We start from the raw sequence: 27,990 nt of genomic DNA on the forward strand, positions 1-27,990 counted from the left end.
TAGTTTAAAAGATTTAGGTACATAGCCAGTGCTAAGGGAAGAATTGGTTATTTTTAGAAGAGGTTCAATTGCTTCTGGTATCTGTTTGTAGAAATATGTAGGTAAGGAATCTAGTACACAAGTTGATTTTGATGAAATTAGGATCTAGGATTATTTTTGTTATCTTCTATTAGGGTGGAGAGATAAGGTATGTAATCGTTATACCAGTGTGCTAGTTTATTCTCCCTAATTAATTTTCTTTTAAGTGGAGCTACATTATCTAGATTGTAGTGGAACTTTGAATCTAAGCATTCAGTTGCCTGGTCAAGTTCTTCAGGATCAGATGGTGATCAAGTCATTCTGGGAGATTATCGATAAAACTCAGTACCTGATGTGAATGTATGTTTGATGCGGTATCGTGGCAAGGTGCATATATTATGACTAAGACACATTTTAAATGAGTTGAGGTAATGATCGGAGATAGTTTCAGACTGTGGAAATGTGACAATATTTTCTATATTTAATCTGAATGTTAGTATTAAATCAAGAGTGTGACCACCACAATGGGTGGGTCCTATTACGTTCTGATTAACCCCTACTGAATCAAGAATGGACACAACCACTGTTCTCAGAGGGTTTTCTGGATTGTCAGAATGAATATTAAAGTCTCCAACAATTTGCTTTGTCTAAAGAAACAACCAGGTTTGAGATGAAATCCACAAATTCACAAAGGAATTCAGAATATAGTTAGCAGAATCAAACGGGGGGACATATTTTTTGTGGCTATGTATGTTGGTGTAAAGAACTTCAAATGCATTGAATTTATGTCTAGGTTTTTGTGTGACTCCTAGATTATCATTATAAATAACTGCAACACCTCCTCCTCTGCCAGTTAGACAAGGCTGATGTGGATAACTGTATCCAGGAGGACAAGCTACATTTAATGCTACATACTCATTTGGTTTAATCCACATTTCTGTTAAACACAGTACATTAAACTCCTGATCAGTAGCAGTTTCATTAACAATAAGTTAATGAACAACTAGGCCTGTTCTGAGACTATGAGCTGCAGTATGCTGCAAGAAATGAGAGCAGCACCTTCCCAAGTGGGATGGATACCATCCTGCTCTAACAGGCCAGCCTTGCCCTCACTCCAATTATCTATAAAGCCCACATTGTTTTCAGCGCTCCACCAGGACAACCAACACTTCAGCGACCATAACCTGCTGTAAGCTACATCGGCACACCACATCGGGATGGGGCCAGAGCATACTACTGCATTGGACATCACCTTTGCTAATTTACACACCTCTACAATGTTACTATTAGTAATCCTCAGAGATATGGACACCCAGGAACTTGAAGCTGGTTGCACGCTCCACCTTGACCCCATCGATGTGGATGGGTGTGTGTGTGTATGGCCCCTTCTTGTCCTCCAGTGGTCCACAATAAGCTCTTTGAGTGTTGAGTGCACGCTGCTAGGTGCTGAACCTCTTCCCTGTAGGCCATCTCATCGTCGCAACTGATCGGGCCTACCACCGTGGTGTCATCTGCAAACTTGATTATGGAGTTACTGCCATGTCCGAACGGCATCACTGTGAACTGGAACAGGCCAGCTGATGTACTCCTTGGAAGTTTTTTCCAGAGGAACCTGCCAGTAGCCCTTACAGAGGTCCAGCATGGTGATATACCTGGCCCTTCCAATCCTATCTAGCAACTCATCTATTCACAACATCGGGTAAGCATCATATTGTGACATCCCATTCAACTTTCTGAAATCCATGCACAGTCTGAGGGACCCATCCTTCTTGGGGACCAGGACAATAGGGCTACTCCATTAACTTGTCAATGGGTCAATCAAGCCTAAGTCCCTAATAGTGACTCCTGGTGTCCCTAATAGTGACTCCTGGTGTCCCTAATAGTGACTCCTGGTGTCATAGCATTTTTAACTTTTTCTTTACTTAAAAGAAACTTACTTACTTTTCTTAACGTTTTTTTTTTTTAGTCCAACCCCAAAATTTCCTCCAATCAGACCACTGTTTCTGGGATTATGTGGTATCACATTTTTTCATGAAGTGTGGATCAAACTTTATATCCCAAATATTAACACATGCATGTAATGACATTCTATCTAAATTTCCTTGCTCATCTTTCAGGAAATCATTCAACAAATACATACATACCAAAAAAGTGTATATTGGTTGTTGTTAATATACTGAGCAACCATAATAATGCATGCTAAATAATCAAATGAGTAATGGCAACCTTGTGGCTATAAGTACAAAATAAAGCATAAAAGGAAATAGGTGATTGCAGTTGTTAATGTATCAATTTCACAGTCATTGTCCCTAAAGACTATATAGAGTGTAGGGCCTAAATCAATAGATTTGACAGGGTTCCTCTTGAGGACCCATCCTCCCGTTGGGGATGTCCTAATGTTTGCCCTATTGCTCACAGAATAGCTGAAATTAGGCAGGCGCAAACAGGCTGTAATTAACTCGACTCATCAGGGTCTGCAACTGAGGGCCCATTGTTTTATGGTTCCTGTGATGGGGTTATTTGTGCTGCTCGTGCAACTCAGAATCCTACAGCATGTTCTTGAGGGTTTCATTGAATCTTTCAACCAGTCCATCCATCTGCAGGTGGTAAGGGCTAGTCCTGATGGCAGTGATGCCCAGCTGCCAGTATAGTTGCCACATCATTCAGGAAGTGAAGTTGGTGCCTTGGTCCATGAGGATCTCGTTGGGGATGCCAACCCTGGCAAAGAGCCGAACCAGTGCACTGATGACCTTAGAAGTAGTAATGGACCGCATCAGGAATGCCTCCAGGTACCTGGTGGCATAGTCACAGATCACGGGGATATACTGGTATCTTGCACTGCTGTTCTCTATGGGTCCCATGATATCCATGGCAATCTGCTGGAACTACATAGAGATCACAGGCAATGGACACAGCGGAGCTCTCTCAGACCTGCGGACAGTACTTGTTTTGTGACATGTAGGGCATGTGGTGCAATATGATTGAACGTCAGTGTACAGAGGGCCAAAAGTATTATGAACTCAGTCTGTGGTATATTTTTTGGTGTGCTAAGTGTCCTGCCCATGGGATGGTGTGTGCAAGATGTAACATATGGTCTCTACAACATTTAGGGACAACATGATGTTTAACACCATCATATAGAACGTACAAGACTCAATTTTCATTTACAACCTTCTCCGCACCATGTAAGACAGCTTTATCATATAATGGTTTGTTTGTATTATCCGCAGCTTATAATTGGGAAATATTATTAGGTACTTTCCATCCCCTGACCTCCAGACCTTCAGTCACAACTTCAGGTACAGAAGCACCCAAATACTTTTCAAGTCAGATCTGCCGATGTGATTTTCTTACTGTCACATAAATCTGGCAGCGGCTGCATACCCGTTTTGGGCCCTTGTTAACACTGAGCAAGATACAATGTTTTGCACACAGCCATTAGAGGCTTGTAATAGCTCATCCAACACAGGTAAGTCCCACACCAAAATCAAGTCAGCTGGCAGTCTGTCAACTACCCCAATACTCAATAAATACCCTTGTTCATCTATCATTAGTGTAACCTTTGCACTAAGGTACATTTTGTTATCCCCTTGAACACACTGAATGTTTGTATATTTTGGATAGTCAATTAGGCTGTCTGGCACAAAACACTCCTTAATAAGGGACAAGGAGCTCCCTGTGTCTATTAGCCCCCTCATTGCTTGCCCACCAGCCATCACCTCACAAAAGCAGTGAGTACATTACTGTTTCCAATTATATAGTCCTCCCTTGCACATAAGAGTATGCAGGCAGTTTGGACTTACAAACAAGACAGTTGGAAGCTTTGTGGCCAAGCTGCTGATAGTAAGAGCAGACAAGGCCCTTGTTCACCACTGTTCTGCTATCCTTGTGCTGCCTTCCTAGTCCAGCCTCAGAGTTACCTCCAATGTCCAGACTGTCCCTGGTACTCCTGGAGGTTGACAACTGTGGATATTGTCACACAAACACACCTCAAACACCTGAATTGTTGTGTTTTAGTCACAATAATATTTTTTTTTATTTTCTATATACACTGTATATATCAACATATATACAAAATTGTACAAACTGACAGGTTAAAAATGTTGTATATGTATTTTCAGTTACTTGTTTTTAAAAAAATCTAAATATAGATAAAGCTAGATGCAGTTTTATATGTAGCCCAGCTAGGGTTATTAGGTAAGCACAATTACACTTATTCCGATGTAATAGGGGTATTTGTAAGGTTTTATGATTCAGAGCATTCCATAACAGTGTCTGTGTATTCTATTGTTGCACTGGTGTACTTCTCCTTTAGGAGTTATGGCAAACTATGAAGTTTGTTAGTGATACACTTGTACAAAACGTGTATTTGCCTAGCAAGTTTGTTATTTAATTTGTGATTGGATATTTTTTGACGTGTTCCCGCCCTTGTGAGTGTAATAAGAATGCTGATTGGATTAAGAGGAGAGAGGGGAGAGAGAATTGCCGATCGGAAAAGAGAGGTTTTCCTGTGAGTTTAAGCCTAAAAAAGGGAGGATATAACCGCTGGCACAGTGTGTTAAAGGGAGAGTTTGGGTGTGACAAGTGTTGTAACCCCGTCTGTTCGTTTGGTTTGTGTTTATACTCTGTACAAGAGTTTAAATTTCTATTTGTTTTTTGAATTTACTCCTATGCGAAGCGAAAAGCTACATCAGTTATCGTGACTGAGAGCGAGAGAGTTTTTTTAACTGTTATTTAGAGTCAACTGAATTTAGTTTAGTTTGAGGACGTGATTGAGCGGGATTCTTGGACCGGACTTCACTCTGCATCCCACGAGGCTTGGCGTATCGCTGGCCTGGTGAGCGCGGACTCTGCTACCATTCTGCTGATGGACAGGGGGTCTACAGGATGATCTGCCGCTTCATAGAAGTACCTCACAGATGTCAGTTTATCCAAAAGGCATTCAGGTGATCTGTTTGATTTGTTTTGGCTCATACGAGTGAAGAGGCCATTTGCTGTTTCAAGGCCACCACGCTCCCCAGCAACGTTACAGGCCTGCAACAGGTTAGTGTGTGTGTGTGTGTGGGCCCACGCATATATGTTCTGTTAATACTAATCATACACATTGTGCTTACCTGCAACAAGTGAAATTTGGTGTTTTATACTGTGGTGTGTGTGTGGTACTGACACAAACTAGGTGTATTTTGGGGTACTGAGTTACTTCTACAAGTTAAAAACCGTGTCTTTTGTTACTCCTGGTGGTGTTAGGGGCACCATTTAATGTGAGATTGATTCAGTATCTAGGTGATATCCCATTTTCTGAGACTGTGAATCCCTGAGCAGGTAGTTTAAAAGGTATTTCTCAGAGAAAAAAAACACAGCAGACATTTTTCTGTTCTAGTCAAGTTTTATTGATTTTCTCGGTTACATAAATTCATATAATTCATTACTTTAATTTTCTTGATTTCTTTATAAATAAATCTAAGTGTTAATTGGGGGGGGGGTTTAACCGTTATTTGTTATAGAAATAATTCTGTAGGAAGGCCGAATCCACTAAATTTGTGCTACAGTAAAGTGATAGGGTAATAGGAGGGATATTAATATTAAGTTGAGAGACACACAGCCAGAACCCGGTGCTTCGCTCAGTTGAAGGTTGAGGGTAGGGGGACGCTACATATATATTATGTTATCTTTTATAATGCAGTAGGAAAGACATTACTTTCTAGTTTAGCCATTTCACTTGTTAAAACATGAGCTATTTCATTTGTTTTACAGCATGAGCTTACTTACATTCATATGCATGTTTAATGAAATTAGCTAATGTGGGCTTACAGATTAATGAATTACAGGCATGTTCTTAAGTGATAACCAGAGAAGAACATTATTAATCTGTTAACCTTCATCATAATGCTTATTAGCGAGAAATTTTATTTTGCAGTTCTGTTATTCATGAGAGTCTCAGCCAAACAAATACAATCTCATTTAATAACATTTCAGTTGGTTCTAGATTGTAAAGCCTCAGGTGGTTGTTGCAGTCATGTGTCATTGGGGGGAGATGGCACAGCGATCTGAGCTTAGATTTGTTCAATAAAGACTCATTAACACATTTCTTGTAGAATCAAATAATGTGTATGTTTGTACTGCAATAAGGTGCCAGTGCTGGAATGATTCTGCACTTTTCCACCAACGAATATCTAGTTATTGGTCTGCAAACAGTTCAAGTCTGGCAAAGCAACCTGCCGCTCTGGACGCTGAACGATTTGACTTTGGTTTGTAATATATGTTATTAAGCCTGAAGTAACTTCTAACTGAGTGGAGAAAATGATGTGATCAGTCACAATTATTGTTATGATGCTTCTACATCTGAATATGAATGATTCAGCTCCCAAACTGCTGGAAATGTGGGACAGGTTCTAACAGTTCACAAGAACTTCTTTGAGGTGAGCTTTGTGGTGAAACTCTTGTCACACACCTGTCCTGGTGAGTTAACACATCTCAGTGCTGTAAGACAGAGAAAAGGACAGAATGACAGACATTATTAATCATAATTGGTCACCGGAGTTCTTACAAACAATATCAGCAGAAACACACACAAAACACACCCACCCACACAATTATTGTTAAAACAATATACAGTATTTACAGTATAACCACAAAATAAGCATGCAACAAAACTGACAATATTATAAAGTACACACTGAACATTATTCAGTAGCACACAATACAAAGTAAAATAATTCTCTTCTCACACACGTACAGGATAAACATACAAATAAACAAATCTCTTATTATCTTCCTTTGTCGTGTGCGTGTGTGTGTGTGTGTGTAAAGAGACAGTAAGTCAGTAACTCACTGCAGTGTCTCCAGTTTACAGTGTTTATCCTTCAGTAGATCAGAGAGCAGATTCACTGATTTTCCTCTTTCTTTACCGTACAGATACAGGTGTCTCAGGTGTGATGAGGGGTTTGACCTCAGAGCTGAAGCGAGAGCAGCACAACCTTCATCTGTAATACTGCAGTTACACATCCTGCAAATGTATCAGATTGTATCACAAAATATTTATATATGCAGTACATTTACTCTCCACCTCACACACAACAGTGAAGATTTTATGTCCCAGTTTAGGGTTGGGATGATAACAGAAAAAATGTGGTGGGAAAATGTGGAAGAATAAAAGATGCTGGCAAAGACATCTGGACACAAACACACAGAATACGGAAACGCAGACACACGCAGACACACACTCCACTCACTACAATTTAAAACTACAGCAGATTAAAGCATTTGAACGCAAACAGATCACAGACACTATCAGACTGTGTAAGAATGAACAATTGTGTAAAATTTGTCATTGGCAGTGTGTGCATGAGAGTTAATATAATAGATAAATTTAACACACAGTTGTACAGCATCTATTTCTGTAGCAACTCAGCACAGACTTAGAGTTCCATACTGAAGTGCTGATTCTCCACTTCACTGTTTAAATCATGTACAGACACAACGCAACTAGCTGATGATTAGATAACATGCTTATATGGACTGGATGTTGCTGCTTTTTAAAAACTGTGCTGCAGATGAAATATTTTAGGAAGCTAGCACAGCGATGTGGTAGAACTTAGATGATGTGTGGTTAAAGAATTGTTAGACCTGAAAAGTGTTTTAGTACTTTTTCTGTTGTCACAGTTTGCTCTGTGTGTGTGTGTGTGTGTGTGTGTGTGTGTGTGTGTGTGTGTGTGTGTGTGTGTGTGTGTGAGTGAGTGTAATAATCTCACCTCAGTATCTCCAGTGTACAGTGTGGATCCTTCAGTCCATCAGAGAGCAGCTTCACTCCTGAATCCTGCAGTTTATTGTTACTCAGGTCCAGTTCTCTCAGTCTGGAGGAGTTTGAGCTGAGAACTGAGGACAGAACTCTACAGCTTTCCTCTGTTAGATCACAATCAGGCAGCCTGGGAGACAAATGATGATTATATTTAAACATCTAATTGTGAAATTCAGTGTTTCTATCTGTTGGGAAATTAACTACCTGTATACAGGGTTCTAAAGTCAGGATAAAAATATAAAATGAACAGCCTGTGTATAAACATGGACTGCTCTTGGACAGATCCATGTGTCTCAGCTCATATGAGACGATGTATTTAACTTTCTGAAACTAGATCATAACAAACACGTCTCTTTATTTCTAGCAGAGAGTTTTTTTATACAGTGTGTTCAGCAGGGCTGGAAGTAGAGACACAAGATCTAAACATCTTTAATTACAATTCGTAAGTACAGTTTTTGTGTATTCATGATACATAATTAATGTAGAAAGTAAATCTGACCCACATGTACACATTCTTGTTTCTTGTAAAAAAAAAAAAAAAAAAAGGGGGGGCACTAATGTTCAATCAACATAAAATAATTTAGTTCACTGTGGAAAAAATCACCATTTCAACATTATATATTTGAATATAATTTATTAACAATATTTAAAGCTTATTATACATTTTACAGCTACATAAAAAAGCAATTAAAATTTCATTGATATGATACGTGTATCTATGTGTAATCTTTACTGACAAAGTGATAATCTCACCTCAGTATCTCCAGTGTACAGTGTGGATTCTCCAGTCCAGCAGAGAGCAGCTTCACTCCTGAATCCTGCAGGTTATTTTTACTCAGGTTCAGTTCTCTCAGTCTGGAGGAGTTTGAGCTGAGAACTGAGGACAGAACTCTACAGCTTTCCTCTGTCAGATTACACCCACGTAGTCTGGAAGAGAAATGATGAAATATCAGAACACTGATCTCACACACACACACACACACACACACACACAGCCATAATACAGCTAAAGTTTACCATGTAACAGAAATGTCAGTGTGTTTCTCACACACAGAAATCAGAGGACAGGACACCACATCAGCACATTTACAGGAGCAGCGACGTCTTTCTGCACTCCACAATCTCTCAGCTACAATTTATTATAACACCATTAGCTCATGTACATAACACACACACGAGAGAGAGAGCAGCCTACAAACACTACACTCTGATCTGTTTTCAAGTTTTTACAACCGTAATTGCAGACATTAAACAAAAAAAAAAGATCAGGTGGTTTCACATTGCAATGATTTAAGCCCAATAAACTTCTGCATATGAGGGTGTTCCCTGATTGGTCAGGAGTTTGTCAGGGTGTGTTTGTTTATTAGATCTCATAGAGGTCATTTAATCACGGTAGGCAATTTTATAGGAGAAAATACATATTTGATTATTTTAATATTATATTAGTGCATTGTAGCAGGGAAAATATAGAATTGTATAACTAACAATAACATGCCAATATGAGTCGTATTTTACCGTAAGGTTAATAAGCCAATTTGTCTGATGTTACATGTCTTCATGGAGGTGTTAACATTTTATAGACCCATTTGTATTGTTCTTTGGCAGGATACATTTTTGGGTCTTAACACATTTCTCAGAGATGGTAAAACAATTGGTGTGCATTGTTCTCTGTATTTGGACAGTTAAAAAACATCTGGGCCCTCTGAGACCTCTGATTTTTGCCAGCTCTAATTATATGAATAGAATTCAAATGACAATTTATTATTTATTATTCCATTAATGCAATAAGTTATCACTTATTATTCCAACAGTAAAGTTTTTTTCAATACTTTCTGCACAATCCCATCTTTAATGAAAAAGCATTTAAAGAAGCTGTTAAACAGTCTTCATCACCTAGTGAACAGACACACAGTCATGACTTTATCCTTTTTTTTTTTTACAGCAATATTCTATTTTGAATGTTTTTCCAACATTTAGTATAGTTGACATACAATTTTGCATATGTTTCCGTTTCAGTTTCAATTTCCGTTATATTTCCAGGAAGTCTCTAAAAGATCTGCACCGTTCTGACTTTCGAGAAAACAATTAGCGTACAGAAACACATAATTTAAATGTTGCTTCCTCCCTGACTTTACATGTGATGTCATTTCCATAATTATCTTTGTAAATTAATTGTAACATGCCTACTAACTGCACACCACATTTATCTGAGAACATATTCAAATTAGTGCAGAACACCAAAAAAAATTCTACACCACACCATATAATATAGACACTCTATGGCCAAAAGTTTGCGCACACCTGACCATCACACCCATATGTGCTTTTGAACATCTCCTTCCAGATTTATTCCCCCTTTGCTGTTATAATGAGCTCCACTCTTCTGGGAAGCTTTCCACTAGATGTTGGAGCGTGGCTGTGGGGATTTGTGTTCATTCAGCTACAAGAGCATTAGTGAGATCAGGCGCTGATGTTGGGATGTCGAGGAGGTCTGGGGTTCAGTCGTTGTTCCAGTTCATCCCAAAGGTGTTCAGTGGGGTTGAGGTCAGGGCTCTGTGCAGGACACTCGAGTTCTTCCACTCCAACCTTCACACACCATGTCTTCATGGATTTAGCTTTGTGCACAATGGCAGGGAAATTAAGGAAATCAAGGAAAAGTTAAGGGAAATTGTAATGCTACAGCATGCAGAGACATTCTATACAATTGTGTGCTTCTAACTTTGAGGAAGAACCACATATGGGTGTGATGGTCAGGGGTGCACATACTTTTGGCCATACAGTGTACACTTTAGGTTTTTCCTCATATAAATCATTGTTGGTGAGCCTGTGAGATGGAAGAGGATAAAGTGTTTAAACTATAAAAATGGTTTTGTTGATTTAGTCATGTCGTATCAACTGAATACACATAAAGGTACAATGCATCACTCTTACAAACTCATACACACTCACACACACACCTCCAGTGTGTATCAAGCTAAAATATACTGGTAACTGACTACTAACCATTCTTCTTCTTCATGTGTGTGTGTGTGTGTTAGTTAATCTCACCTCAGTGTCTCCAGTGTACAGTGTGGATTCTCCAGTCCAGCAGAGAGCAGCTTCACTCCTGAATCCTGCAGGTTATTTTTACTCAGGTCCAGTTCTCTCAGACTGGAGGAGTTTGAGCTGAGAACTGAGGACAGAACTCTACAGCTTTCCTCTGACAGATTACACCCACACAACCTGGAAGAGACATGACGATATGAACATCTAATAGTAATATTTGGTGTTTCTATCAGTTGGGAAATAAACGGTCTACCTGAAAACAAGGTTCTAATGTGAGGATAAATATATAATATATGAATTTGGACTGAACTTGGACAGATCCGTGTGTCTCAGTTTCTGAAACAATATAACAACAGAGAAGCCATTCTGACCAAACACGTCTCTTTATTTCTAGCAGAGAGTTTTTCATACAGTGTGTTCAGCAGCTCTGGGGAAAGTTCTGCTGGAGAACATTTACACACTGTCCTTTATTGCTCCATTACACTGTGTTTAATTTCAGTTTGTTTGTTTTCCCACAGTACCTCTATGCAAAGTTACAAATTGGGAAAGTAATTGGACACAACTGATGTGGTGGGGCTCCATGGGGAAGGCTTTGGGCTACGGATTGGATGGCTGGAATTTCAAACCCAGCACCTCCAGGATGCCACTGTTGGGTCCTTGAACATGACCCCTAACCTCAGCTGAATCCTGTCTCAAATAAAATTTGGATAAGAGCATCTACCAAAGGAGCAAAGATGAAAATGAGTTTACTTAGCATATTATTAAACAGATTATAGATTTTGTTTGATCAGATAGAAATTCATCAATCGGATTGAATTTGACTAATTTACTTACAACTGTAATCGATTACACACAGTATAGGCATGATGATTTTTATGTATTATTATATACTGTACAATATTATGTATAATGTTCATATAGACTGTAATATTTCTATAAACTAATGTTCATTAGAGACAGAGACGAGAAGAAATGGAAAATAAGGGTTTGAAGTAGAGAAAGCTATAATTATAATTCATAAGTACACATTTTGGTTTCTTATAAAATAAGACATTACAGTTCAACCAGCATAAATTATTTTAGTTCACTGTGTAGAAAATAAACACCATTTCAACATTATACATTTAAATATGATTTATTAACATTTAACAGCTACATAAATAGCTCTTCAAATTTCATGGATAAAATGTGTTTGTAGCATATGTGTGTACATGTGACTGAGTATAAATCTGCATATGATTTTTCTTTGATAAAAGTGACATATAAAGACACACACCCACACACACATTCAATTCTATAGTGGTTAGTGATAAAGTCATGATCTCACCAGAGTATCTCCAGTTTACAGTGTGGATTCTCCAGTCCAGCAGAGAGCAGCTTCACTCCTGAATCCTTCAGTTTGTTGTGACTCAGGTTCAGTTCTCTCAGACTGGAGGAGTTTGAGCTGAGAGCTGAGGACAGAACTCTACAGCTTTTCTCTGTGAGATAACAATTCCACAGACTGGAAGAGAAAAGGTGAAATATCAGAACTGGCCTTTAGAGTTAGCTGAGAATGGTAGTTTTAACTACTGTCTCTCACTACACATCAGCTTAGAGGTGGGTTTGTGGTTTGCTGGCTAACGCTGTTACTTGATTGCGTGTGCAAATCGGTAAGACAGGATGTTGTTCCTGGGACATACACTATGTACACTATACTTGACATGATATAAACTGTGAAATGATTGTATACTCAACATCTAAACTGCTATGCCTAAACATGTCTGAAAGGCTGTCTCCAGAGATTTACATACTTTGCAGTATATGGGTATAGCACGTCACCCTCAATATGTTCATCATGGCTCCTGCCAAAAACACTGCGATTTTGCAAATACTGGCATCGACCGGCCCATCCCCTCTATCTGTCTACCAAGGTACTACTCATGCTGTATTCGACCATGTGTTGCCAGTCAGTTTTCAGATGTTTGTATGGCTGCTCCTCTAACATATAAAACATTTCATCATTCATCATTCTCCTCATTATTTCAGCACAGATGCTCAACACTACCTGTACCTCAACATTTGTTTAACACTACTGTACTGACATCCTGTATTCTGTTGCTCCACTAAAGATCAGAAAGCCTAAACATTGAGACTCGGAGGTGGAACAAAGATAAGCTGAAATCTCCTACCAGATCTTGAGACAATGTTTGGTAACCTATCAGAGTTGTGTAAAAGCAGAAGGGGCAAAATACGTTCCCAATATTATTTCTAAAAAATACCATTGTCCCAGAGTTTTGTTTAATACAATAAATGCAGTACTGAATCCTGCTGTCACAGCCATTCCAGAGCCTACTGCAGAAACCTGTGAAGAATTCTCGAATTTTCCTTATTGCCAAGATTGACAATATAAGGTCTCTGATTTCACCTTCAGTTCATGATCCCTCAGATGCCTAGCGAGGGGTTCAGTTCCATCTTGTTTTAAAAACGCAATTGTTCAGCCTCTTATCAAAAAGCCAAGCCTAGACCAATCTGTTCTTAATAATTTTAGACCAATCTCTAAGCTACTTTTTATCTCAAACATTTTAGAAAAAGTTTTTAATCAGCTTTCTTCATTTCTTGCTGAAAATGACATTTTGGAGAAATTCCAGTCTGGTTTTAGAGCACACCATAGTACAGAGTCTGCCCTCCTCAAAGTAGCTAATGATATACTTTTAACTGTAGACTGGAAAGTGTGCTATTTTAAATTTACTGGACCTCAGGGCAGTGTTTGATACAGTGGATCATACTATTCTTCTGGATCAGCGTAAATGTGGCATTGGCATCAAGGGGACTGTTCAGAAGTGGTTCGCCTCCTACCTCAAAAACAGGACATTTTCTGAGAGGACTTGTAATTTCTCATTTTCCTCAGCAGCAAAGCATATTTGTTTTTAAATCTCTGAATGGCTTGGCACAAAGTTATACATCTGATCTCCTCTGTCTTCAAAATACCTTCACAGCTTTAAGATCATCTAACCAGCTACTTTTGACCTTTCCACGGACTCAGAAGAAATTCAAAGGTGACTGGTCCTTTTCTGTCGCAGATCTGATAATATGGAATAGCCTACCTTTTTTTTCTATAAAGGCATCCCCCACCATAGACATTTTTTTTTATTTAAAAACATATTTATTTTCCCAGGCATTTGAAGGTCTTTAAGATCTGTAGTACTGGGTCTTCTGTTTTTGTCTTGCCTTTTATCTGTGGTGTTTTAATGTTTTTATTTCTCCTTTGATTTACTGCTTTAGTTTAATTCTTTTTTTTTAATCTTATTTTAATTATGTTTCATCTTAGTGTTTAGATTTACTGGAGATCATGTACAGCACTTAGGCTGACACACACAGTCTTTTGGACCTGTCCACCGGCAATGCTTCATACTGCCACGAAAACGCTTCAGCTGTTTTCCATGGACTACACCAACACACATTGTGCTCACACACACGCACACTACAGTGTAAACCCATATGAGGATGGGTTCTCTGTTGAGCCTGGTTCCTCTCAAGGTTTCTTCCTATCACCATCTCAGGGAGGTTTTCCTTGCCACCGTCGCCCTGCTTGCTCATCAGAGACGGCACACACACACACTTCACTTTACTTTTGTTTGTGTAAAGCTGCTTTGAGACAATGACCTTTGTAAAAAGTGCTATACAAATAAAAATGAATTGAATTGAATTGAATTAAATGTGCTATATAAATAAGCTATATAAATGTGACTTGGCTTGTTAAATGTTCTTCTTCTAAACTTCTTCTTCCGTGTGTGTGTGTCCATGTGTGTGTGTGCGTGGGTGAGTGTGCGTGGGTGAGTGATAATCTCACCTCAATATCTCCAGTGTACAGTGTGGACTCTCCAGTCCAGCAGAGAGCAGCTTCACTCCTGAATCCTGCAGAAAATTTTCTCTCAGGTTCAGTTCTCTAAGACTGGAGGAGTTTGAGCTGAGAACTGTGGACAGAACTCCACAGCTTTTCTCTGTGAGATTACACCAGCAGAGTCTGGGAGAGAAATAATGATACAACAGAACACTGATATTAAACACACAAACACAGCCACTTACAGTTAAAATTTAACATGAGGAAAAAATCTCACTATGTTTCTCCCAGACACAGAAATTAGAGGATGGAACGCCACATCAGCACATTTACAGAAGCAGGGTCATCTTTCTTTCTGCACTCCACAATCTCTCAGCTACATTTTATTATAAGACCATTATTTCATGTACATAACACACACATGTGAGAGCGAGCAGGCTACAAAGGATATACTCTAATGTGTGTTCAAGTTCCTACAACCAAAACTGCAGACATCAACATGTCTCTCTCTCTCTTTCTCTTTCTCTCTCTCTCTCTCTCTCTCTCTCTCTGTGGTGCAGAGAGGGTTAAGGGCCTTGCTCAAGGGCCCAACAGTGGTAGCTTGGCTTCAATCCCCAACCTTCTAATCAGTAAACCAGAGTAACTACCAGTTAAAAACAATTTAATTAGTCCTAATTTACATGCAAAATTAGTTTATTACTGATATTGTATGCCCTCATGGAACTGTTACCATTTTATAGACCTGTTTCTATTGTTCCATGGGAGCAAAAATATTCCAGTAAATGTTTATTTTAGAAATAAATTGTTCCGATGTAAGATCTGAAACAAATTATATTTTTCAGAATTAACAAAGCTATATGTTGAATTTCACAAAGATGGTAAAACAGTTGGTGTGCATTGCTCTCAGTGTTTGTACTGTGACAAATCTGTCATGCAAAGACCTGAGATTTTTGGCAGACTATGGTTCAGTGGTTTGATGTGGACCCAAGTAGAGGTGGAGTGTTCACATACTTTATGAAGGATCCAAATTTAAGAAAAAGTTTGACCTGTCCAAACCAAACAAGGAAGGTGTTAGAGTCCTTATTCTCTTTCACATGTGCTCTTCACTACAGACACCACATGGTACTGTAAAAAGTGAAACAATGTTCTGTAAAAGTACCAGAGGTTTGTTTATAGATGATTAGAGGAACTATTAGCAGGCATTGCAGTTCAATGTTAGATTAAAACAACAAACCATGCAGTAATACATTTATAAATAAAAACAGACAGACAGACAGACAGATAGATAGATAGATAGATAGATAGATAGATAGATAAAAATACTCACAAAGCTTTTCTGGATGCTTTGACCACTGGTAGCAGCCTCAGAAGACATTCCTCTGATGGGTAGTATTTACTCAAATCAAACTCATCAAGCTTCTGTTCTGAGTTCAGCAACACAAACACCAGAGCTGACCACTGGGAAGGAGAGAGTCTAGTTCTACTGAGACGACGGTAACCTCCTCTGTTCACGTAAGTTCGTACTTCTTGCACTGAAGAATGATCATTTAGTTCATTCAGACAGTGGAACAGATTGATGGATTTCTCTGGACATGGATTCTCCCTGATCTTTTCCTTGATGTACTCGACTGTTTCCTGCTTGCTGTGAGAGCTGCTTCCTGTCTGTCGCATTAAGCCTCGTACGAGAGTCTGATTGGACTCCAGTGAGAGACCCATAAGGAAGCGGAGGAACAGGTCCAGGTGTCCATTCTCACTCTGTAAGGCCTTGTCCACTGCACTCCTGAGGAAATCAGAGATATCTGACTTGCTGAAAGGATCAGTGGTTTGTTGTTCTGTTACATTTTTGCTGATGAAGGAGAGAAATGTGTATAAAGCAGCCAGAAACTCCTGAACACTAAGATGCACAAAACTGAACACCTTCCCTAGGTGAAGCCCAAATTCCTCTCTGAAGATTTGGGTACACACTCCTGAGTACACTGACGCTTCTCTGACATCAATGCCACAATCTCTCAGGTCTTCCTCATAGAAGATCAGGTTACCTTTCTCCAGCTGTTGGAAAGCCAGTTTTCCCAGTGCCAGGATACTCTCTCTGGTCTGCTGAGGATCAGGGTCACATTTCTGATGGTACTTTTGGTCCTTGTGTTTGATCTGAAAGATCAGGAAGTGTGTGAACATTTGAGTCAGAGTCTTGGGGATCTCTCCACTCTCTGCTTCACCCAACATTCTCTCTAGAACAGTGGCTGAAATCCAGCAGAAGACTGGGATGTGGCACATGATGTAGAGGCTCCTTGAAGACTTCATGTGTGTGATGATTTTATTGGCCAGACTCTGATCACTGATCCTCTTCCTGAAGTACTCCTCTTTCTGAGGATCACTGAACCCTCGCACCTCTGTTACCTGGTCTACACACTCAGGAGGGATCTGATTGGCTGCTCCTGGTCGAGAGGTTATCCAGAGGAGAGCAGAGGGAAGCAGATTCCCCTTGATGAGGTTTGTCAACAGCACATCCACTGAGGCTGACTCTGTCACATCACACAACCTCTCATTGCTCTGGAAATTTAGAGGAAGTCGACACTCATCCAGACCATCAAAGATGAACAGGATTTTGTAGGCATCACAATTTAGTAATTCTAGTTTTCTCTTTTCTGGGAAAAAGTGATGAAGAAGATTCATCAGACTGAGGTTTTCCTGCTTCATCAAATTCAGTTCTCTAAAGGGAAGTGGAAACATGAAGGTGATGTCCTGATTTGCTTTTCCTTCAGCCCAGTCCAGAATGAACTTCTGCACAGAGACTGTTTTTCCAATCCCTCCAACTCCTTTAGTCAGCACAGTTCTGATGGACTTGTCTTTAAAGAGGTCATTACATTTGTTGGCTGTCTCCTGTGTTGCTGGTCTCCTGGACATTGTCTCAATCTGTCTCACTTCATGTTCATTATTGACATCTCCACTCCATCCCTCTGTGATGTAGAGCTCTGTATAGATCTCATTCAGAAGTGCTGAGCTTCCATGCTGGGAGATTCCTTCATTAATTCTTTTAAACTTCTGTCTCAGTTTGGATTTGAGTGTTTGCTGGTACTCAGAGACCAGGTCCAGCTCTAATAAACAAAGTAATAATGTTATAAAGCACAATGCATTATAAACATTTTGTTTTCTCAAGAGCACTTCCTGAAGGGGACATCAAAAGGATACCACCTTATTTTGAAATGCGAAAGTAAGTAGTAGCTCATATTTCCTCTTACTGTGCTCTCATGTCCAAATTCTCATCTGAAGTGACTTCTTCTAAGACTGCCTTCTACAAGGAAAAGCTGGAAACCTCTGCACAAGAGCCTCGCAAGCTCCACAACATCTTTTCTTCACCTATGAACCTGCTGGCTCCTCCTGCTCTGTTCTCCCTGACTGCTGAAGACTTTGCCACCATTTATGATGGGAAGATTGAAAAAATCTGCCAGACCTTCACTCCTACCCCAACTCCTAAACTACACATTCAGGAAACCCTTTCTCTTTCATTGGAAGGTTTTTCATCTAGCAGCAGAAGAGATCCTGCAAGTCATCTTGTCCTGCAATCCTACCACATTCTCAATGGATACAATGCCTTCCGCAATGCTCCAGATGATCTCAAAAGACCTCCTCCCCTTAATCACTACTATCGTTAATAGCTCCATAATATCTGGTCATATACCACCTACATTCAAGAGAGTAAGGGTTATTCCCATCCTGATGAAACCCACTCTTGATCCATCACACATCAGCAACTACCGACTGGTATCACTTCTCTCTTTTCTTTCTAAAATCCTTGAATGCCCTGTCTACAATCAACTGTCTCTTTCTATCTCTCAAAGAACAACCTCCAAAATCCTAAACATTCTGGCTTCACAGCAGCACATTCCACAGAAACTGCCTTTGTGGCTGTCACTGAGAAGCTCCATGCCACTAGATCAGCCAAACAGTCACCAGTTCTCCTCGACCTTTCAGCAGCGTTTGACACAGTCAACCACAAGACTCTCTTGTCCATCCTCCAGAGTCTTGGAATTTGTGGCACAGAATGGCAATGGTTTGCTTTCTACCTGGATGGTCAGTCATATCACTTGACATGGAGACTCTCCACTGGTGTCCCACAAGGCTCAGTACTTGGCCCTCTTGGTCCTGTTCTCCCTCTATACTCAATCTCTTGGTGAGGTCATATCCTCACATGGGTTTTCATACCAGTGCTATAGGGATGACACTCAACTCATGTTTTGCTCAGATCTCAGCATGTCTGGCAGACATCTCATCATGGATGGCAGCTCATCAGCTGAAAATTAATCCCAGCAAAACTAAACTGCTGTTCATCCGAGGTGATTCATCCCCATGTCAGGAACGCTCAGAAGGATCAGAAGGATTCGTCCATTTCTTTCCACACAGGCCACTCAGTTGCTTGTTCAGTCCCTTGTCATTTTGAGACTGAACTACTGCAACTCACTCTTGGCAGGTCAGCCTCTGAGCACCATTCGAACTCTGTAACTGATCCAGAATGCAGCTGCATGGCTTGGTTTCAACCTTCCTATGTTCTCCCAGACCACTCCCTCCACTGGCTTCCTGTAGCTGCTGCATCATGTTTAAAACACTGATGCTTGCCTACAAAGCCAAAAATGGACCAGAACCCACCTAGATTAAAAAAAACTGCACCACGCTGCGATTCTCTACAACTCGAACTCTTGCTCGACTGGTTCCACCATCTCTCAAGGTACAAGGAAGGCCTGAATAAAGACTCTGTTCTGGCACCTAGTTGGGGGAATGAACTTCTCCTAGATGTCCAAACAGCTGTGTCACTGGCAGTCTTCAAACGACAACCAAAGACCTACCACTTCCTGAAGGACTTAAATTAGCACTTTAATTTAAAAAAAAATCCTGTCTGTGTACATTTTTTACTATATTACCTCCCCAGCCGAGTTTTTCAGACTGACAGAATTCTTAGTCCTCGATCTAGTGAACCAGTATCAGGAAGTATTTATTGATAGTGACTTCAAAGCACTTCTATAAGTCACTCTGGATAAGTGAGTCTGATGTAAATATGGTCACCAAATGTCTTGTGGTATGTGTGTACACAGGCACCAAAAGTTATCCAGGTGTTCACAGCACTACAGTTATATACATAACTAGCATTATAGCTTTACCGCTGACTTTTAAAAAGCACTGCCACTGGAGATTCCTTCCATAAATTTTAAATAAATGACTCTTTACACAAAGCTTCACTATAGGCCATCTTGCAGGTACAGCATTTTTAAGATCTATGAGATCTAAGAGATTCAAGGGACTTTAAGGACCATTCCAAAAGCTTCAGCTTGTGATTCATGGTCTAGCTCATGGTGGAATTTGAGGTATGTTTTGGATCATTGTGCTGTTGCAGAAGCCAGTCTCTTTTCAGCTTCTAGACTAATTGTGCCATTCTGCTTCCAGAATTTGCTGATTTACTGGAAGTTATTCTACCTGTGCCATGTTTCCTTGGCCACAACCCCAAAGCATAATAGAGTGAGCAATATGTTCTTTTCATCAAATGCTATCTGAGAGTTTTCTTGGTCTTCCAGATCTTGCCTTGACTTCCACAGTTCACCTTAACTGCCATTTCTTAATGACATTTTGGACAGTGGAACTTGTGAGCTGGAAGCACTCTGATATCTTTTTATAGTCTTCCCCTGCTTTGTACCATAAATTAGCCTCATTTTCATTAGTAAATTAAGCTCTGAAACTTTTTTAAATTCTAAAATCAACAAAAATATGTAATATGGCCAGGGCACACAAACTTTAGCATACGACTGTATATAAACAATTAGATAGTTTCTATTAAACAGCAACACATTTTTACTTTATTATTAGGCTTAGCTTATGTGGAACATTGACCATACAAGCCTCTGTGAAATATTTGTTGCTATAGAAGTGATAATATATTAGAACAAGCATATTAATATGAACCTGTGATTTGCAGCTACTCGCACTACCATCAGAGCTGCTGTTATAGACAATTAATCAACAATTTCTGACACTTCAACAGTGCTGGGGTGTAAGTGTAAGTATGGACCAGAATTCTTACTGTTGTGCAGTGTGTTAGCGAGATCTGTGTGGTTCATCTTCTTCAGGACATGCAGTGTGATCTTCAGCGCTCCCTCTCTGATACTCTGCAGATCCTCCTCATCCTCCACCTCCCTCTCAGTGCATGCTGGGTAATCTGGACTCAGGAGCGTCCTAAACCTCTTCAGCTCAGTCTTTAATAGTTTGATGATTTTGTGTTCCAGCTCCTAGTTAGAAGAGATCTAAATATAAGAGATCTAAATATAATATTGACAAACAAGTAATATTACAAAGTGAGAAGAGAAAAGTCCCTGTGTATTACTACAGTTAAAACTGAATTTAAAAAACACACACAAGCAAACAAACAAACAAAAAAAAACACTGGCTGCTCAGACACAAGTTACACACAGAAAAAACACACACCTTGAATATGGACTCCAACTGATTACTGCCGAGGATGTTTTTCTTTTGAGGTCTGTGAACAAACAAAACACATCATGTAATATGGACTATATTTATTTATTGTTGCACAACACACATTTATAAATACAAAGACAGATATTTAACAAATTCAAAGATTTGAATTTGAAATTTCAAGATTTCCTAACTAACAACAACATATTGTCATGTCTGCGCCAGAATCTGCACTGAACTCCACTTCCCACAATGCACCTCTGCCTACAAACCTTGGACTGCAACACCCACACACCACGTTCATGGCCATGTTCACAGGCACCTGATTACTGATTGCACACACCTGGACTCAATCACCTCCACACACATATAAGCACCCTCACTACACCAGCACTTTTTACCTAACATACCAGGCCTTTAATCTATGTTTGCTCTTTGCCTTGTGATTTGGATTTGTTTGCTATTGCCAGCTGTTTAAAGTAAAATCACACTCTGCAGATGTTGTCTCTGCTGCCTGAAGCGCATATAGAAACAAATGAATGCATTAATAAAATTCCTATAGTTTCATTAATGTGCAGTCTGCATTCAGGTGTAAAAGTACTTCTGTAGCACCACAGACCCTCCACTTCAAGGACTGCAGGTGGAACTGAACTCTTAATCCAGGTTTCCTCACTACCAGTCCCTGAAGGCACAGTGTAGTGTTTCACTGCTTCAACACCTGAGAAAGCTCAGGAAAGGATTCATAATGAGAAGAGTGAGATTGATCAAGTGGAACGCTGCCATAAAACACCTCACAATACTGACCTCAGATCAGTAGAACTGCCTCCATCTCTGAACTTCACTGGAGGGTCCATTGATTGGTCACTCTTCATGGACACACAGCTGGGTTCTGGTGAGTCTGATCTCTTTCCCTCCATCGTTCTAGAAAACAGATATTACTAAATACATGCATGCTAATATAATTGCATATTAGCTTGTATATGGATGATTTTATGTAGAATTTGAATTAGTGTTCCATACAACCCATTAAAAATTTCCAGTCTGACCTGCAGTAAATCACGTTTTGAAACAAAACCAGGACAAAAACAGAGTGGAAAAAAATAGTGGTTGTGAGAAAAAAAACTGAATATCTATTTTATAATATGTTTACAAATATATTAACTTCCAAATGTGTTAAAAAGAAATGCGAGTCTATCAGGCCCTTAGGCAAACACTCCCTGGACTACACACACTATTTATTTGCATATTTATTCACCTCATCATGCCTACGTCCTGTTTTTTTTACGTTTTTTTTTTTTTTTTTTTTTTTTTTTAAACTGTTTTTTAACCTATTTCATATGCTGCTATTTATTTCTTTACTCTTTTCATAATTACTTGTTGTTTGAATACTTGTCTTGTATATCTTGTGTCTCTTGTCTATTTTATTATATTTTTATATCCTGCTGTGTTGAGGTGCTGAGACATTTAAGAATTTTACTCCTTGTGCTACACAATGGACCTAACAAATAAAAACACTTGAACTCAAACACTTGCAGCTCGTCAACAGGTGAGGTGAGGTAGAGCCCCATCATTTATATCAGCTGTTAATGTTCATAAAACAAACATAATCTTCACAATCAAATAAGTCCTAATTACTGCATACATTTAAAATGATGTTGAGAAATACTAATTCCCTATTTTGCTGAGTAAAAATGTTTTTTTTAATTGTCACTATTTGCCATATATAAGGCAATGTTGATTTAATTTGCTCCCTTTTCCACTTATCATTGCACCTAGTGGTCAAATATGGGAACTGCAACAAGCAGTTTAGCTAAATTAAGTTCAGTTTGGCTTACACAAGCATTTACACAAGTTTACTGAAAGATTGATAAATGAGGCGCAATGTGTCTTTAAAGAACAGAACCATTTCTATTGTAAGGTATATTGCACAGACTGAGAGAGGGAAAGGGTGATTATGGAGTGGATAATGTCTGTAAATCAAAAATACCTGTGAAATACTTGTTTGCCATGAAAAGGCCGTGAAATTTTTTTCTGAGCTAGTTTTAGGTCTTTTGTGTGGTTTTTGAGGTATGCGTAAAAGAGCTGCTAGACTGTATGCTGCTGACTATCAACTACCTGGTTACTCTAAAACGTCAGTATATACTAGCATATAGCACAAGTCAAGTGTGATAGCTTCGCAACTTAAACATGTTTAAGGCTATGTCGTTAATAAGACCAAAATCTATGATCACAAGCTGCTGCTGGAAAAAAGACAACAAAAAAGAGTTGCTATGACCTCCTTGGTCTCCACATCTGCTCTGCAAATGGCAATATGTGACGTCTGGCATGGATCTAAAAGCTTTTCATGGAATATGATTGAGATTATAGACAGTTATAAAGGCAAAGATATAGAGAATATGGATTATTAAGAATATTTGTATCACATTATGGCACAGGTGATTGCTTTAAAACAGCACAGAAGCCCAGCTTCCCCTAAAATTTCATTAAAATGCTGCGTGAAATGTTTACCAAAGTGTCTATATTATTCATCAGTATTTTAGTGAATCAAATGATCAAATATCTCATTGTAATATCTCGCTGTTCTTTTGTTTAACTGAAACAGGTTTCTGGTAAACAGCTCAGCCTGTGTGAAAAGCCCCCAACACAGAGCTAATAGACACTCAGTGAAGTCTGACACATAGTGTTTTAATGGGACAAAAGATTAACACTCATTGGATAACTGGCTTTTAATGCGTTACTCTGAGCCACGCTCAGATGCACAGGCTTCACTCGGAGTGAATGGCAGTGTGGACGGACGCGTTTTGCACAGAAAAAAACATCTGAACATTTATTGGATAATGCGCTCTTCGCTTGTCCCACCTGGATGCACAGCTTCTCTTTTATGATGATTGGTCAAACTCTCAAAGGAGCTGAAACCCGTAAACAGCTGCCAATCAGTGAATCAGGAATGAACATGACAAACTTATAAACATTGTGATTTTTGAACTTATACATATCGGTGTCATTTGTAAATATTCTGTTTGATTATTTGCATTAATTTCTGAAATTTGTTGTTTAAGTCTAGTTAGCTGTCACTTCCTTCTACAGCTAGTAGCTTAGCTGCTTTTTGGCACAAAATGGCAGGCACTGCTAATGTTTAACTGATTTTAGAAAAGTCTTTTGGTACTCATACATATGAGGAGGGACTGAAAGATTTTAACTCAAAAGTCAGGGAGCAAAGAAGGTCCTTTTATCTGTCCTGGTACAGTAAAATTGATTATCTGTGTTTATTATTATTAGTCCTAGATTATGTGGAGGGTTTGCCAAACAAGTCCCTGTGAATGAAAGAATTAAATTTAAATAATTCATAAAGATTTTTAAACTATTAATACCTTAACATACACGATTTGATTATTATATATGCTGAATCCTGACACACACAGTTTCCTTTTCATATAAAATAAATTTTTGCACAGTTTAGTGTTTCACTGCTTCAACACCTGAGAAAGCTCAGGAAAGGATTCAATACTGACCTCAGATCAGTAGAACTGCCTCCATCTCTGAACTTAACTGGAGCATCCATTGATTGGTCACTCTTCATGGACACACAGCTGGGTTCTGGTGAGTCTGATCTCTTTCCCTCCATCGTTCTAGAAACAGGCATTATTAAATCCAAAAACATTAAGGGAAATATGCAGGCTAATATAATATTGCTTGTATATGGTTGATTTTATGTAGAATCTGAATTAGTGTTGCACATAATGATCACAAAATCTTATAATGAAACGAAGCCAGGACAAAAGCAGTATGGAAAAAATAGTGGTTGTGAGAAAAGGAAAGTTAATATCTATTTTATTTTAAAATTTGTTTACAAATGTGTTAACTTCCAGTTGTGCAGCACTGGCAGCTCGTCAATAGGTGAGGTGGTGTAGAGCCCCACCATTTATAAATGGTGTAATCTGTATTTCATCTGTATCTCATCTGTAAATGTTCATAAAAACAAACATAATCTTCACAAACAAATAAGTCCACACATTTAAAATTATGCTGAAATACTAATTCCTTATTTTGAGTGAAAATTGTTTTTAAAAAATTGTCACTATTTGCCAGATGTAAGGTGATGTTCCATTAAATTTACTTGCTGTTCTGCAATCATGGGGCGGCCAGCTTACTGCCCCACTTATCATTCATTCAGTTATCACTGCACCTAGAGGCCTAGTGGTCAAATATGGGAACTGCAACCAGCGCTAATAGAGGTCCATAGCAGCAGGAATCGCCCTGGCCCATGCTTGCTCTGTGAACAATTTCACTCTTGGGAGGAGCAACAGACAATGACCGGGTTGCAGATTGGGCTAGTTTAAACAATAAGCCGTAAACAAATATCTCAGCTGATGGACGATTCAGCACTTGTCACGCTTATGAGGAAAAGAATGTTTAAAGACAAGTATGATTTTTTTTTTTTTCAAAAAAGCTCGCTTATAAATCAGTATAGTTTGCTGCAGGATCCCTGGCAGTGTAACACTTTAGATCCCGCACATCAGCTGAGATACATAAAACAGTTAAAATAAAAATAGCAGTTTCCCTGTGTGATGTGCTTGGTGTCTATGATCACCTGTAGATCTTTTGTTCTACTCTGCTATAATGTACAGAACCATTTTCTTTTTACCTCACCTCACAAAAAAAATTTCATTCAAACTTTTGTAAATCCAGCAGAAAATTTAATTTCAGTTTGGCTTTCACAAAAACATTTACGCAGAACATTACAAAAGATTGATAAATGAGGCCCATTGTTTCTATAATGTACAGAACCATTTCTACTGTAAGATATATTGCACAGACTGGGAGAGGAAAAGAGCGCTTATGGAGTGGATAATGTCTGTACATCAAAAATAAATGTGAAATGCTTGTTAGCCACTAAAAGGTTCAGACATTTGCAATGTCTAAATTTTTTGGGCAAGTGTCAGGTCTTTTGTTTAGTTTCTGAGATGAAGTTGGGCTGAAATTTCTGCCATAACCTGTAAACACAGGTATAAGTAAAAGTGCTTAAAACAAGCTGCTAGACTGTATACTGCATTTATCCAATCAGCCAATCATGTGGCAGCAGCACAATGCATAAAATCATGCAGATGGAGGTCAAGAGCCTCAGTTAATATTCACATCAAACATCATAATGGGGAAGAAGTGTGATCTCCGTGATCTGTCTGTAACCATGGCATGGTAGTTGGTGCTAGATGAGCTGGTTTGAGTTTTTTCAGAAACTGCTGATCTGAGATTTTCACACACGACAGTCTCTAGAGTTTACACTCTACAGTAGCTGTCTTGCTACAGTAAAACTGATGATCTGTGTTTATTATTAGTCTTAGATTATGTACAGTGTCCACCATACAAGTCCCTGTGAATGAGGGAATTAAATTTAGATCTTTTTTATTATTAAACACAGTTTCCTTTTAATATAAATAACATTTATTTGTCTTTCATTTTGTTTTAAGGGAAAGCTAACTTTAAGACTCAGCTCTACCTGTAAGATGTTTTTCTTTTCCCTCCACAGCTCCACTACTGAATCTAATTGGGTGTACTACCAAAATCCTTGTTCACCAGCAATAATTAACATTCTGCTGTCTCACTGTTCCATCATTTTAATTTAAATAGTCTGCACACTTACTGAAACAGGAAACACGCCTCATACCTCATGACTTACGTCAGGAGTCCTAATCACCAGGAACTGACTCAGCTGGGTCTTAATTCATTCATTCCTGTGCAGATTCTGTGAAAACTGTTTATATGTATTTTAAAGTGGACATGCTGTAGACAAGCTGATGCACACTTAAGCACATGCCCTGAGCTATCAGTTGGATTGTTGATGGATTATTAGTTTGCATGTAGCCTTTGACTCAAAGCTATGCAGATCTTATACTACACATTACAGTCATTTTAAATCTTCTCTCAGTGAATGATTTCTCTAAACTGTTCTTAGATCAGGGGTATATTAGCTGCTATTAAGCAACCTTGGAAGAAAGTTTAGTTCCTTTGTAAACTAGATCTCTACACTGAATTTTTTGGGAGTACAGATCTGTTCCTGTGAGTTGGTGTGTATTTACTGCTGATGAATGGAAAAGTAACTCACCTGTCATCTTTCTTTAAGTCCTGTTTTCCAGACACACTTATGCTGGAGGTCATGTCTCCTCCAGATTACAGCAGGTCCTACGTTTACTTCACTCCAACATCAGTGTCTTATAACCAAACTCTGTATCAGCACAGAGTTCACTTACCGGAAGACTTCATGTCATTAAAAAAAAAAAAAAAAACATAAACCTGTGTACTTTAAAATTTCAGTAAAACCGCACAAAACTATTGTGTAAATTCAGCATGTTTACATATTATAGCTTTATCTTTAGTTACTCATTGTGGTTTTACTGCTAAAAAGATTTCCTTTCCCCTCATCACGAAATGGTTCTCTCAAGTTTCACTTTCAAAGACATCTAAATGTTTAATGAGTGGAAGGGAAGTTTGTGGCTTGCAGAACCTCCCCCTGAAGACACGCTCCTTCCTGAAAATTTAGGTCACATGACCAGGATGAAGTGGTTACTGTAAGTGATTTTTACGTAATCTTTATTTAAAAAAAAAAGAAAAGAAAGAAACCTCAAGAAAAAACAAAAACAGACAGATACACACACAACAAAAAAACAACACACAGATCACTCATAGACACAGACACACACCATAAGCACCACCAGGGATGTAGCAGCCATTTTAAAAGTGAGGGGGACACACTGTCAGTGTGTAAAGAACTCACACCACCCTGGGGAGACACATCCTCACTAACATCCTAAAAATGTCAAAGCATTCACAACTTAATTCTTTATATGTTAGG

General features: G+C 38.9%; 1 protein-coding gene across 2 annotated transcripts; it reads right to left on the minus strand.

Moving 5' to 3' along the window:
- Positions 1 to 5,225: 5,225 nt before the first annotated feature.
- On the minus strand, positions 5,226 to 27,597 carry LOC113524741 (NACHT, LRR and PYD domains-containing protein 3-like). 2 transcript variants are annotated; one of them, XM_053242075.1, is made up of 13 exons: positions 27,244 to 27,597; positions 24,653 to 24,769; positions 21,945 to 22,061; positions 21,150 to 21,201; positions 20,749 to 20,953; positions 16,009 to 17,776; positions 14,691 to 14,864; positions 12,189 to 12,362; positions 10,865 to 11,038; positions 8,570 to 8,743; positions 7,770 to 7,943; positions 6,851 to 7,024; positions 5,226 to 6,498 (listed from the first exon to the last, which is right to left on the minus strand). In XM_053242075.1, exons 1-13 carry the CDS (start codon positions 27,294 to 27,296, stop codon positions 6,483 to 6,485), a joined length of 3,372 nt encoding a protein of 1,123 aa, XP_053098050.1. In that variant the 5' UTR covers positions 27,297 to 27,597; the 3' UTR covers positions 5,226 to 6,482. The 2 variants fall into 2 exon arrangements, with proteins under 2 accessions (XP_053098050.1, XP_053098051.1); XM_053242076.1 differs by lacking the exon at positions 7,770 to 7,943 and having other exon boundaries at positions 5,227 to 6,498.
- Between the last annotated feature and the right edge of the window lie 393 nt (positions 27,598 to 27,990).

This window comes from Pangasianodon hypophthalmus, chromosome 19, assembly GCF_027358585.1.
Source record: "Pangasianodon hypophthalmus isolate fPanHyp1 chromosome 19, fPanHyp1.pri, whole genome shotgun sequence".
Classification (NCBI taxonomy): Eukaryota; Metazoa; Chordata; class Actinopteri; order Siluriformes; family Pangasiidae; genus Pangasianodon; species Pangasianodon hypophthalmus.

Coding starts and splice junctions, on each gene's coding strand:
- LOC113524741 (XM_053242075.1), bottom strand. CDS start 27,296: ATGACCTCCAGCATAAGTGTGTCTGGAAAACAGGACTTAAAGAAAGAT. Junction 17,777..20,748: donor CGCTAACACACTGCACAACA/GTAAGAATTCTG, acceptor TTTGTTTATTAG/AGCTGGACCTGGTCTCTGAG. Junction 14,865..16,008: donor AAAGCATCCAGAAAAGCTTT/GTGAGTATTTTT, acceptor TTTCTCTCCCAG/ACTCTGCTGGTGTAATCTCA.